The following is a 14,117-nucleotide window of genomic DNA, read 5'->3' as shown; positions in this document are numbered from 1 at the left end:
GAAGTGGGGAGCGGGTGGAAGAGAGCATGAAAGGAACTTTGGGGAAACTAGTGATATTCTGTGTTTTGATCTTGCTGCTATTACACAGAAGTATATGAGTATTTTCAGTATGTGAAAATTTATCAAGATGTATACTTATGACTGGTGTAACTAAAAAAATTGGTATATTTTTATGATATTCTTTAATGAGTACTTACCAGAAAAAACAAAAGCAGAGAAAAATTTGAGACATGGCAACGAAATACAATGTGTATACCATGTTTGGATAGTTATTTAAACAAACTGCCTTTAAAAAGACCTTTATAGAGCAGGCAAAGAAATCTGAACTCAGACAGTTATTAGGTGATAATAAGGAATAATTAATCATTTTTATTAGGTATAATAATAGCATGGTGATTATACATACTTTTAAAAGAGTGCTTTTTGTCTCTCAGAAATACATACTAAGGTATTTACTGGTAAAATTATACCACAATTTTAACTATACTGAAGGGTAGGGAGGGAACTGAAGAATATCCAGACAAAACAAGACTGCTATATGTTGGTAATTATTGAACCTGGATGATGGGTACATAGGAGTTCATTATACTGATCTCTCTACCTCACCAAAGGACAAAGATTGTTCTCCTTACCCTCACAAAAACACAGTTACAGGTAGAGAGAACGCAAACCTGGAGATGAGAAGACCGATCGGTTTAGATAATGAGATTAACTATAATCACCATTCAGTAAATGGATGTGAAATTTCTAACCCCAGAGATTTGTTGGCTCACTCCAGTTCAGTTCAGACGCTCAGTCATGTCCAACTATTTGTGACCCCATGGACTGCATTATGGCAGGCCTCCCTGTCCAGCACCAACTCACGGAGTTTACTCAAATTCGTGTCCATTGAGTTGGTGATACCATCCAACCATCTCATCCTCTGTCGTCTCCTTCTCCTCCCGCCTTCAATCTTTCCCAGCATCAGGGTCTTTTCAAATGAGTCAGTTCTTTGCCTCAGGTGGCCAAAGGATTGGAGTTTCAGCTTCAGCATCAGTCCTTCCAATGAACACCCAGGACTAATCTCCTTTAGGATGGACTGGTTGCATCTCCTTGCAGTCCAAGGGCCTCTCAAGAGTCTTCTCCAACTCCACAGTTCAAAAGCATCAATTCTTCGGCACTCAGCTTTCTTCACAGTCCAACTCTCACATCCATACATGACCACTGGAAAAACCATACCCTTGACTAGATGGACCTTTGTTGACAAAGTAATGTCTCTGCTTTTTAATATGCTGTCTAGGTTGGTCATAATTTTCCTTCCAAGGAGTAAGCATCTTTTAATTTCATGGCTACAATCAACATCTGCAGCGATTTTGGAGCCCAGAAAAATAAAGTCAGCCACTGTTTCCACTGTTAACCCTATCTATTTGCTATGAAGTGATGGGACTGGATGCCATGATCTTAGTTTTCTGAATGTTGAGCTTTAAGCCAACTTTTTCACTCTTCTCTTTCACTTTCATCAAGAGGCTCTAGTTCTTCTTCACTTTCTGCCATAAGAGTGGTGTCATCTGCATATCTGAGGTTACTGATATTTCTCCCGGCAATCTTGATTCCAGCTTGTGCTTCACCAAGCCCAGCGTTTCTCATGATGTACTCTGCATATAAGTTAAATAAGCAGGGTGATGATATATGGCCTTGACGTACTCCTTTCCTGATTTGGAACCAGTCTGTTGTTCCATGTCCAGTTCTAACTGTTGCTTCCTGACCTGCATACAGATTTCTCAAGAGGCAGGTCAGGTGGTCTGGTATTCCCATCTCTTTCAGAATTTTTCACAGTTTGTTGTGATCCACACAGTCAAAGGCTTTGGCATAGTCAATAAAGCAGAAGTAGATGTTTTTCTGGAACTTTCTCGCTTTTTCAATGATCCAGCAGATGTTGGCAATTTGATCTCTGGTTCCTCTGCCTTTTCTAAAACCAGCTTGAACATCTCCAAGTTCACGGTTCACATACTGTTGAAGCCTGGCTTGGAGAATTTTGAGCATTAATTTACTAGCATGTGAGATGAGGGCAATTGAGAGGTAGTTTGAGCATTCTTTGGCATTGCCTTTCTTTGGGATTAGAATGAAAACTGACCTTTTCCAGTCCTGTGGCCACTGCTGAGTTTTCCAAATTTGCTGGCATATTGAGTGCAGCACTTTCACAGCATCATCTTTTAGGATCTGAAATAGCTCAACTGGAATTCCATCACCTCCACTAGCTTTGTTTGTAGTGATGCTTCCTAAGGCCCACTTGACTTCACATTCCAAGATGTCTGGCTCTAGGTGAGTGACCATACCATCATGATTATCTGGGTCATGAAGATCTTTTTTGTACAGTTCTTCTGTGTATTCTTGCCACCTCTTCTTAATATCTTCTGCTTCTGTTAGTTCCATTCCATTTCTGTCTTTTCTTGTGTCCACCTTTGCATGAAATATTCCCTTGGTATATCTAATTTTCTTGAAGAGATCTCTAGTCTTTCCCATTCTGTTGTTTTCCTCTATTTCTTTGCACTGATCACTGAGGAAGGCTTTCTTATCTCTCCTTGCTATTCTTTGGAACGCTGCATTCAAATGGTTATATCTTTCCTTTTCTCCTTTGCTTTTCGCTTCTCTTCTTTTCACAGCTATTTGTAAGGCCTCCTCAGACAGCCATTTTGCTTTGGGTACCTTGCAGTCTGTTGGGTACCTTGTTTAATTTAACTCAGCTTACACAACAAAAGCCTACAAAGCTCACCCTGCAGTCATGCACGACTACAATTGTAAGAATTTATCATTGTTTATGCTTCAAAAAGCAATATGCTAAAAAAGAATAATGAGGGTGACTGGTCCTCTCATCTACAAATAGTTACTGTTTCTTATCTTAGGCACTCCTTTCTCTTCTGCCCTAGGTTACTATTTGGTTTAGAGGGAGTGTTGTTCTGTGGTTTCCAAAAGCTCCTGTCTCTTTCCCACCTTGATTTTTCTTTCACTCACAAATATTTGTTTTATCCCACTAATAATGGACCATGGCTACCCAGAACCCTTAAGTTTAAAAATTCTAAGTTTTCAGAAATCACCAAAATGGCCCTCTGGTACAGCTAAGAGCCCTCAGCTGTTTTATAAATGGAGAGCTTTTCATGTATTCTTTTATTATTTTTTATATATTCTTATTAAATATAAATAGGATAGTACAGAATACAATAGGCTTCTCTGTACCCCCAAATTTTCTAAATTTTCTGGCAAATTAAAAAGCAGAGACATTACTTTGCCAACTAAGATCCGTCTGGTCAAAGCTATGGTTTTTCTAGTAATCATGTATGGATGTGAGAGCTGGACTATAAAGAAAGCTGAGCACCAAAGAATTGATGCTTTTGAACTGTGGTGTTGGAGAAGACTCTTGAGAGGCCCTTGGGCTGCAAGGAGATTCAGCCAGTCCATCCTAAAGGAAGTCAGTCCTGAATATTCATTGGAAGGACTAATGCTGAAACTGAAACTCCAATACTCTGGCCACCTGATGCAAAGAACTGACTCATTGGAAAAGACCCTGATGCTGGGAAAGATTGAAGGCGGGAGGAGAAGGGGACAACAGAGAATGAGATGGTTGGATGGCATCACCAACTTGATGGGCATGAGTTTGAGCAAACCTCGGGAGTAGGTGATGGACAGGGAAGCCTGCCGTGCTGCAATCCATGGGGTCGTAAAGAGTCGGACAGGGCTCAGCAACTGAAATGAACTCTACTCATAATACTCTGAATAAATTTCATATTTTTCTAGATTTTTTTTATTTATTTTTTTCTCTCTCATTTTTTTCTATTTTAATTTTTTAACAAACCCTGTATCAAGGGCAGACTCACAGCAGGGAGCCACTCTGCTATGTAGGAAACCCCGACCCAGAAGCAAATTGTCTATGAATGCTTTAGCACCAGGTTCCCCACAAAGGGGCGAGGAGGCAGCCACCTTTCTGGCCGTTCCGTTTTAGATGATCATTGATTATGAAAGTATGCTAACGATATAGCTATGTGTAGAGTAGGAAAGATATCTAAATTGATACTATTCACAGTAGTGGACCTGAAATATTCTAAGATACCTATGAGCTCTGTTCATTGCATCTTCATAAAAATGAAGTGATAGGCAAGTACCTATAGATGTTGTTAAACAGTAAAGTCTTTCCTTTCTCATAAACTTGTTCTTCTTTCTCTTTTTATGAACATCTAGGGATTTTACTGAGAGCCTATCACTCAGAATTTTTTCCTTCTGAAGCAAAATTCTTTCAGAAAAGAAAGTTTAAAAAGCATAGTCCAAGAATAGCAGTGACTTTAGCTTAGTTATATTTTGATTAATTATATATGTTTAAAAGCACCTACATTCTGCAGCCTTAAGGAATATTTGAAATACTTTTCTTTGTCTTAAGGAAAAACACACATTCCCCATTCTTTTCCTACAAGATTTCACTGTGCTAGAAAAACACACCTTAACACAATCAAAAAACCCTAAAACCTAACTGAACTTAAATATATTTTTTTCTTTTTAAAATTTTTTTGGCCACATCACGCATCATGCAGGATCTTAGTTCCCCGAAAAGGGATCAAATCCGTGCTCCCTGCAGTGGAAGCGCAGTCTTAACCACGGGACCACAGGGGAAATTCCTAAATACATTTCAATAAAGCTTGATAGTTAGGCAGCAGCTCCCTATTCCTCCCCTACAAGATTTCACTGTGCTAATCCTGAACAGAATAACCCTGATCTTAGCTGAAGAACCCAGAGTACTTGCCTTTCCAGTCTTCTCCATGCTTCTGTAACGAGTGCTTCAACTAGTGAGTCATGGGCCTCAATACCAAACCTCAAGAAAATCAAGAGAAAATAATTTTCCACATAGAAACATTTTAAAATTATTAAAAGCACATATGCAGTAAGAATTATAATGCAAAAGTGAACCTCAAGTTACTATATTCTTACACAGTCAGCCCTTATTTCTGGTCTGGTCCCATTTCAGTATTCTGATTTCTCAGTACTACCAAATAAACACCTATACTTTATCCCATGCCCTCATCCTTTTATCTGTAACATTTCAATGCCATCCACTGAACAATAAAAATGTTCAATGATATATTTTATCTTATAAGTACATCTAACATGTACTACTTTGCTTTGATTACAAAAATATTTTTAAAAGAGAAAGTTTGTAAAATAAAGAAAAACTTCAATTGGGTAATAAAAAGAATTTATAACTCTGCTACTCATAAATACTCACCATCATTAATTTGGAGCATTTCTTTTCAGTTCTTTTTCTACACACTTAATGAAATATCTGTATTTCTTTCACATATTTGTATCTTGCCTCTTTTAGTAAGTTAACACTATATTGTGGACATTTGCCCATTATCTTTACGTATACTTCAAAACATAATTTTTAATGGTTGTATACTATTAATTATGTGAATAAAATATCATTTAAACATTTACCTACTTACTAGGATCTTAGTTTTTCAATATTATAAACAATGCTGGAATGAATAACCATGTACAGGAATCTTAACATGTATCTTAGATTACTTTCTTAGGATAAATCTTAGAAACAAAATTATTTTGTTTATAGGTATATCACTATAAACAGTATTATCACTGATATAAAAGGTTTATCATTCTTTTTTAGTCTAACCCTACCCTCCAAAATAAGAAAAGCCTTAATTAAGCCCCTTTCTGTATACACTGATCCCTAATAAAAACAACTGTATCTCTGCTTTGTGCAGTGCTGACATCTATAGCTATTTAGACAACTATTTAACTTCAATAATTTCCACCAATGAGACTAATAAACAGATTAATTTTAACTTTTTTGCTCTTTTTTCCTTTGTACAGCTGCTGAATTCCTTTCCAAATAATGTAAAATTTATTTTCGTTTTAAATTTTTTCCCAGCTTCATTGATGTATGATTAACAAATATTGTATATATTTAGGTTATACAGCATAATATTTTGTTGTTTTTTTTAAAGAAAACATGATTTTAAACATTCATATCTTATTCATTTCGAAATGTCAGAGTTCTCGGTCAGACTTGAAAACACTTCAAAAACAAGTCTTTGGCAACCTCCAAATTATTCTTGGTGACCTTAATATCCCTCTGGCCATAGTCTTGGGATAGAGGGCATATAAAAAGTCACCTTCAGTATTAAGTTTTGATACACATATACATAGTGGAATGATTACTGTAATCAAAGAATATCCACCAAGTATCTTTAAAATATTAGATGATCAGGAAAACTATTTTAAGGGAAAAAACCACATTGCTTTTCATTTCAAAGAGATTTTTATAAAGTTAAAATATAAAAATAAACTATAATCATTCTATAAAACCTAAAAGCACATTACTTACTGTTGTATGATGTATAACACATTCACCAAGGTACTGTCGCTCATGAATCCCATTTTAGTTGTAGCTAAATTACACAGAGTAAGAAATTGGGGATGGTTTCTGATACAGTCCACATTTTTTACTGAGCTGGTCTTCTGCTTTTGAAACTGCCAAAGCATACTGAGTGCACATCCCACTTGCTTTTCTGAGAGTAGGGATTTGTTTTTTTCAATGAGACCGAATATTTGCTCTTCATCTGTACAATTATTCATCTGACTAATTAATGGTTCAAAACTAAAGGGTCGAAAGTGAAACACTCTCCAGGAGAATGGACGAATAGCTCTTAGGCAAAGCATATTGTAAATAATGAATCTAGGGGACAAAAACTATCTTTTCATTTACATCACAAATTTTCTTAGGTAAAGAAAACCATTGCAACTAGTAGTCAGGTGCAATATTCTGGTATAAAAATAACTGGTTTTCCTTCATGTATTTTGCTTCCATTATGATGACTCCAAATCCCATTTCAATATGCAGCTTCTGTAAAGAAATTGATTTAACATGGTCATACTTATGTTATTAATACCAAATTAATTCCAATATTCTCATTACAGGAACAACTTTTTTCCTTAAGTAACTATAGACTTTGTTCTTAGCCTGAACCAGAGAGCAGGATTTGATCCAAAGCGAAATGTCCAGGAAAAGGGGTTTCTTTCTGCATTTCATCTAAAAAAATGTTAAGTGTAGACTTCCCTGCTGGTCCAGCACTTAAGAGTCTGCCTGCCAATACAGGGGACACAGGTTTGATCCCTGGTCAGGTACGATTCTATATGCTGCGGAGCAACTAAGCCCTTGCACCACAGCTACTAAAACCTAGAGCCTGTGCTCCTCAGCAAGAGAAGCTCCTGCTTGCTGCAACTAGAGAAAGCCCGTGCGCAGCAAGAAAGGCCCAACACAGCCAAAAATAAATAAATAATGTTAAATCTGACACACAAAGTTTTCAAATTTGACTATAAAACCAGATGGGGTTGGGGGACCCAAACCAAACTCTTTGCAATAAATAAATATACTGCCTTTATAGTTTTTACAAAGAGTAGCCATTAATTCATAGCCACAATTTTTCAAATTTTTTTTCAGAAGGATAGTCTCTGGTATATTTAATTCCAAGATAATTTCTTGCTCCTTTCTCCTTGTACTCTAAAAGCACCCAAACAATTTAATCACTATATTGGCCTTAAGTAGGTTTTAAGCAATAAACGAGATGATTAGAGCCCAATCAGGAAATATTAAGAAATCAAGTAATGTATGAGGGTGTGGTGAAGCAACATGGAAACCAAAGATTATTATGAAAAAGAATAATTTGTTTTTAAAGTATGTCTAAATTTCTAGTTGAGAAACAATGGTTAGAAAAGCTGGGACTAAAACCATATTATCTAACACTTCTACAACAGTTTACAACGGACTTTTAAAGTATTATCCCAATAAATTCTCTCAACCTGCCAGACATACTATCATTTGAATTTTACAGATAAAAGCTACTCTCATAAAGATTAAAAATCTACTCTAGTACTAATGAAGCTGGGACAACCACATAGTTCTTTCACTCTTTCAACCTGAACATCCTCATTACATGAACAAACCAATGTTAAAAGTATGCCTCAAAATCCTCTCTATCGCCATGCCAAGCTGTCTGCACGCTACTCTGTGGCAATCTGCACTGAATCCTGACCCAGACTAACTTGCGACACACACATACACAAAAATCCCCGCACAAAGAAAAGATATCTTCAAGAATCTCCTGCCTGTCTACAGCTGATAGAGGAAGCAGCTCACGGCTCAGAATACCAGTGTCAAGTCTAACCGACCCAGCTAACCGACCTTGGGAAACTGATCTACCAAAGGAGGGATCTCGGGACTAGAGAGATAGGTACCCTCCGGGAACAGGTATAGTGCAGGGTATATAGTGCAGCAGCAGCACCCTTTGAAAATGGCAGGCATCCTCGGCGCTTGGCACACAGTGGCGCTGAACGAATGGGGTCTCCCGGTCCCGCTGGGAGAGAGCTCAGCCCTGCCCTAGTCCTCCGCGATCCGGGAAATACAATACCTGGAAAGAAGCCTCCGAACTCTGTACCCCGGAACCGGAACGTGCTGGGTACAAGAAGAAAACCTATCGCCGTCACCCGATCCTGATTTGCGGGCAAATTCCCCAACGCCAGGGAACTTTTCTGGAGAATCGCGGGGAATGCTGGTTAGGAGGGCTCAGAACTCATGGCTATTCCTGGTCCCCTAGTATGGGACGCAACAGGCTTGGTTATGTCACTCACACCTCCCTTCTATCCCAGACCTTTCTTCTGGTGGTGTCCTTTCCAAAACCCGGAAAAAAGGCCGAGGGAGCCCAGCGTGCACGGCCAAAAGCATGCACTACATGCCCCAGGGGACCTCGCGGCGAGGGTCGTGGAATAGACGTGGCATACGCATTTTTGGGGGAATTCTGGGTATTGTAGTTCCTCATTGAGAGAGACTTGGGTAGCACGTCTTCAGTTCAGTTCAGTTCAGTTCAGTCGCTCAGTTGTGTCCGACGCTTTGCGACTCCATGAATCGCAGCAGGCCAGGCCTCCCTGTCCATCACCAACTCCCGGAGTTCACCCAAACTCATGTGCATCGAGTCGGTGATGCCATCCAGCCATCTCATCCTCTGTCGTCTCCTTTTCCTCCTGCCCCCAATCCCTCCCAGCATCAGGGTCTTTTCCAAAGAGTCAACTCTTCGCATTAGGTGGCCAAAATATTGGCGTTTCAGCCTCAGCATCAGTCCTTCCAATGAACACCCAGGAGGTCTCCTTTAGGATGGACTGGTTGGATCTTCTTGCAGTCCAAGGGACTCGCAAGAGTCTTCTCCAGCACCACAGTTCAAAAAGCATGTCTTGCTGCTGCTACTACTGCTGCTGCTAAGTCGCTTCAGTCGAGTCCGACTCTGTGCGACCCCATAGACAGCAGCCCACCAGGCCCCGCCGTCCCTGGAGTGGGTTGCCATTTCCTCCTCCAATGCATGAAAGTGAAAAGTGAAAGTGAAGGCCTTCAGTCGTGTCGGACTCTTAGCGACCCCATGGACTGCAGCCTACCAGGCTCCTCCGTCCATGGGATTTTCCAGGCAAGAGTACTGGAATGGGGTGCCATTGCCTTCTCCAAAGCATGTCTTAAACCATTGTAATTATAGGTCCTTGTTGTTTAGTCGCTAAGTCGTGTAGGGCTCTTTTGTGACTGCATGGACTATAGTCCACCAGGCTCCTATGTCCATGGGGTGGATTTCCCAGGCAAAAATACTGGACTGGGATGCCATTTCCTCAGGGGCTCTTTCTGACCGAGGGATGGAACCCGCGTGCCCTGCATTGGCAGATGGATTCTTTACCGCTGAGCCACCAGGGAAGCCTTTAGGGTACTTGTTTCTCAACTATAAGAGGTTTTCTCCCAGTCCATGAAACACTGATATTTTTATAACACACAATATAAATGAATATTTAGAAAAGTGAAATCTGAAAACTTAAATGTGGAAAAGACGTGCAGATTTTTATTTATTATATTCAACATGTATGGAATAGCTATGGAATGGCTATAAAAGCATCAAAATTTCTCTCCATTTCTGCACTGTGTCATGGCAGACAGGTACCAGTTCTAGATGACAAATTTTGTAACAGCTTTATTGAGAAATTATTTACACACCATACAATTCACCCATTCACAGTGTAAAATTCAGTGACTTTTTGTAATTCAGAGTTGTGGAACATCACCACAATCAATTTTTGGCCTTGTGTTACCTTAAGGAAGTTTAACAGGGATTTTGCTCTAGATTGGCTACTATGCGGAATTTACTGGGCATCTTAATAAATTTTATCTAGAAGGCAGAAAGAATGAAGCTAAGTTAAAGCTGGGATTGGTAAAGAAGCAGCTGTCACTCCTACTAGCCACAATAGGTGGATGTTTGGTCATTTTTTGTGGTTTGAACAATACTGTTTTTTGTCTAAGTTCAGGTATGATTATGTCTTGTTTTGGTCTTGACACATCAGTCAGAAAGTGGCCTTGTTTCATGTTGGTATTCTGTGCAATTGTTATGTTCAGCAGAAATACCAAGGCTGAGCTATGAGTGCCAGACCAGCTCCCTGCAACAATAGGCCTAAATGATAGTGACAGTCTTCTTTATGGTCCAACTCTCACATCCATACGTGACTACTGGAAAAACCATAGCTTTGATTATATGAACCTTTGTTGACAAAGTGATGTCTCTGCTTTTTAATACACTGTTTAGGTTTGTCATAGCTTTTCTTCCAAGGAGCAAGCATCTTTTAATTTTGTGGCTGCAGTCACCGTCTGCAGTGATTTTCATCTGCAGTGATTTTGGAGCCCAAGAAAATAAAATCTGTCACTGTTTCCACTTCTCAATTTGTCATGAAGTGATGGTACTGATGCCAGGATCTTATTTTTTGTAATGTTTTCCTGATGGCTGAAACTCAAGGCAATACACTCTAATCTAATCATGCAATGTCAAGGCCCTGGAGTATGTTGGAATTACATATAAGGAACGTAAGGTCCTGACTGACTATATGGAGGAGAGTTGCCCTTTGATCTGGTCCGCTCACCAGACCTATTACTTAAGAGAGAAATAAGTCCTTTGTTCCTTAAGCCACCATATTGTTGGAGGTAATACTTCCTTTTACTTGCAAGAGCTTCCTTCTTGGAACAATAAATTATGTCAAATTTATTTGGGAAAGTTTTGGATTTCAAAGACCATTGAACTTTCAACATGTTTGGGACCCAGCAAAGCACACCAGTTTTTCATTCATTCAAGTAAGGACATCTGGATAAAGAAAGCAACTACCACAGTCTTAAGAAAAGATGTGGCTTATGGGATTTTAGTTCCCTGACCAGGGATTGAACCCAGGGTCCCAGTAGTGACAGCGCTAGAGTCCTAACCACTGGATCACCAGGGAATTTCCCCCCAAAACAACTGTTCTTAAGAAAAGAATAGTGAAAACTTTGTCATAGTTCACCACCAGCCACCAGTCTTTGAATTGACATTTGTAAAGCTGCTTTAAGACTTCTTTCAGGAATCCTCTAAAATGTGACCATTTATAATGTATACTATATCTAAGTACTTGTTAATACCTTACTATTAAATAATTCTTCAGTCACTTCATATAAAAGTCTATCTCTCTAAGAAAAATGTATATCCTGGAACAAATTAGTAATACTACCTTTGCACACCTCAAAATGTTAACTATGGTATAATCTGTACTATATCCTCAAAGATTGTGTCTAACTAAATGGATGATAAAGAGGGAAACTACAGCAATGTCATAGCAATGTTACACATTACCTCTACAAGTAGAAATCTAAGAAATGAATCTGTATATCACAGCTAAATAAAAGTATATTCCAAGGAATCTGAATTAGCAAAAATCAAACCCATGCTAACAAAAATCTGTCTCAATATAGTGCTCACTATAAATTAGAATTTTAAAGGTACTAAAGAATTGCCTTCCTCACTGCAAAGTGCGAACTCACATAACCTCTAAATCGTTTGAAGATGAGCATGATGCTACTTTCCTGCAATGAAAGCAAAACGGCTTAAAGAGGCCAGGATTGTCCTCTCAGTTCTACAGCTAATAAAACCGGTGAAGACCCTTAAGTGTACCTGCCACATGCTCACATGTTGTTGATAATTACTAATTTACCAAAGATAAAGGAGTGAAAATTTTAAATAATTGTAACTTTTCATACAATAATAAAATCTAAGTCCTCTGTTTCCTTTTGTTTGTTTTTACAGAAAAACAGATTTATTGTAAGGAATTGGCTTACAGTTGTGGGGGCTGGAAAGTCTGAAATCTGTAGGGTGGGTGAGCAGGCTGTAAGTGCACATAAGAGTTGATATTGCAGTCTTGAGTTTGAAATCAACACAGCAGGCCAAGCATGTTGGAAACCCAGGCAAAGTTTCTATAATGCCATCTTGAGGCATAATGCTTTCTTCCTTAGGAAATCTCAGCCTCTGATCTCAAGGCCTTGAGCTGATTGGATGAGTCCCACCCTGCTTTAAGTCTTCGAATTGTAAATCTTTATCACATCTAAAATATACCTTGGGAAACACATCTAGACTATTCTTTGACCAAATAACTGGGCACTATATCCTAGCCAAGTTGACACATATCACTAATCATCACAAGGGGTCTGTTTTCTTTAAAACACGTGGCATATCTTCACAATGACTGCCTTCAACTCCCCTGAATATCAGGGGGAATTATTACAATTCTAACAATCTAGGAACTCTTAACCTCTTGAAACAATTAAATAGCAACATATGTCCTAAATAGTGTTCTCCCCAGAAAGCACTGGATTTGGAGTCAAAGCCTTACTTTGGTATTTAGGAACAATGTATTTGGGAAGGCACTTATCTTCCTTGAGCCTCAATTTATCTGTGAAACAAGGATAACATATCATGGGGTTGCTATGAGAATATTTTTAAAAGACAACAAAGGGCGTCAATGTCCTCTCTAATTTCCTCCTTTTCTCAAATAGCACTTTGTTAATTTCTTTTCTTTTCTTTTTTTTTTTAATGTGTGTCACAGCATTAACTAGAAGCTGACCTGGGAAGCTCTTTGAAAGTAGGGTCTCCTTCCCAATACCCTGGCAGAGGCTCAATCAATGTTTATTAAGTGAAGCACTTCATTTCACGAACGACTTGGCATTCTAACGGTTACAAACGCTGTCAATCAACTTACACAGAAACGATTAAGCTACCTATGGGCCAGGCATTTAACTCGCTCCAAAATCCTAGAACTCCAGGGAGGGTGAGGTAACGAAGCAAGGGATCACCAGAAGACGCGGGCCACCGAACAGTGACGTATTTCCGGCGCGACGTTTCCCCTCCACGCCGGGCCTGGGTTGTGGGGGGAGGGAGTCGGTTAGTGGTCTTTAGCGCCTTTTCTGGCGGCGGTAGATTTGAAGCGCTTTAAAGGACCGGACCCCGGGAAGAGGAGACTGGACTGGTGCAAGTAGGTGGCGCAGAGCCTGTGTTGTTTCGGTACCGTCCTTTGCAGCAGTGCCGGGGTGCGAGAGCGGGAAGGGCCCTAGAAGAGGGGCGGAGCCGGCGCGATAGGCCCAGACCTAGTTAACCATCTTCCTCTTAAGATATTGGGGCTGCCCGATCCCAGAGGGGACCCCGATGATCGTGGCGCTAGCTTTGCAGCAGGTGCTGCTGGAGAGGGCTTCCAGCCCTGCCTTCCGGACCTGGAAAATGGCCCTCCCCCTGCCAGCCCCCGCCCTCCCTTCTCGGGAGCACACCTCCCTCCCTGACGCATTTTGCCGCACAAGCTGTAATATGGCGGCAGCGACGGTGGCCTGAACTCCAGGGAGCCGGGGTGATTTTGATGCTTCAAAATCGTAAGACCGAGCACTAGTGCGGGGTAGGTGGGAGGATAGGTGGGGAAACGGGACGCGTTACCTGCCATCCTGTCAGATTAGGGGTGGAGAGTGGCAGGCGAGGAGCCTGGATCTTAGGGGTTAAGATTAGAACGAAGACAGGCTTTCCCCTGCTCCGACCTTTTCCTCTCATAGCGACTATCTTGCGTAGTGTAGTGGCACAGGCCACTTAGTTCTCCCCAAACTCCAATCCAGGCTCTTCCTTCTTACCCAGAACTGACTCCAAGTTCTCCCACGTTTCTGAAGAACTGTGTGCAGCGCAGGCCTTTTAGGAGGAATTACTCTTGAAGGAAGGTGATGG

At 40.2% G+C, this 14,117-nt stretch overlaps 2 protein-coding genes across 15 annotated transcripts in view; one reads left to right on the top strand and one right to left on the bottom strand.

The window, feature by feature from the left end:
• The window catches only part of FASTKD1 (FAST kinase domains 1), a 35,408-nt gene extending 26,625 nt beyond the window's left edge, over positions 1–8,783 (bottom strand). The window contains exons 1-3 of one of the 5 annotated variants that reach the window (XM_055572308.1): positions 8,454–8,783; positions 6,371–6,889; positions 4,769–4,837 (exon numbers count right to left, since the gene is read on the bottom strand). In XM_055572308.1, the coding sequence (XP_055428283.1) occupies positions 4,769–4,837; positions 6,371–6,705 (404 nt within the window). In that variant the 5' untranslated portion in view covers positions 6,706–6,889; positions 8,454–8,783. The other 4 variants (XM_055572312.1, XM_055572310.1, XM_055572309.1 and 1 more) reach the window with 4 other exon arrangements.
• Positions 8,784–13,179: 4,396 nt separating this feature from the next.
• Positions 13,180–14,117, top strand: part of PPIG (peptidylprolyl isomerase G) — a 40,893-nt gene continuing 39,955 nt past the window's right edge. For 4 of the 10 annotated variants that reach the window (XM_055572314.1, XM_055572320.1, XM_055572313.1 and 1 more), the window contains exon 1: positions 13,180–13,389. The gene's annotated coding sequence lies outside the window, so the exon portion shown is untranslated. Of the gene's footprint in view, positions 13,390–13,503; positions 13,801–14,117 lie in introns of those variants that run through there. The other 6 variants (XM_055572322.1, XM_055572321.1, XM_055572317.1 and 3 more) reach the window with 3 other exon arrangements.

The sequence above is a fragment of the Bubalus kerabau genome, chromosome 3, assembly GCF_029407905.1.
Source record: "Bubalus kerabau isolate K-KA32 ecotype Philippines breed swamp buffalo chromosome 3, PCC_UOA_SB_1v2, whole genome shotgun sequence".
Taxonomy (NCBI): Eukaryota; Metazoa; Chordata; class Mammalia; order Artiodactyla; family Bovidae; genus Bubalus; species Bubalus kerabau.
The sequence above is the reverse complement of the archived record's forward strand: the minus strand, read 5'-3'. Positions and strand labels throughout refer to the sequence as shown.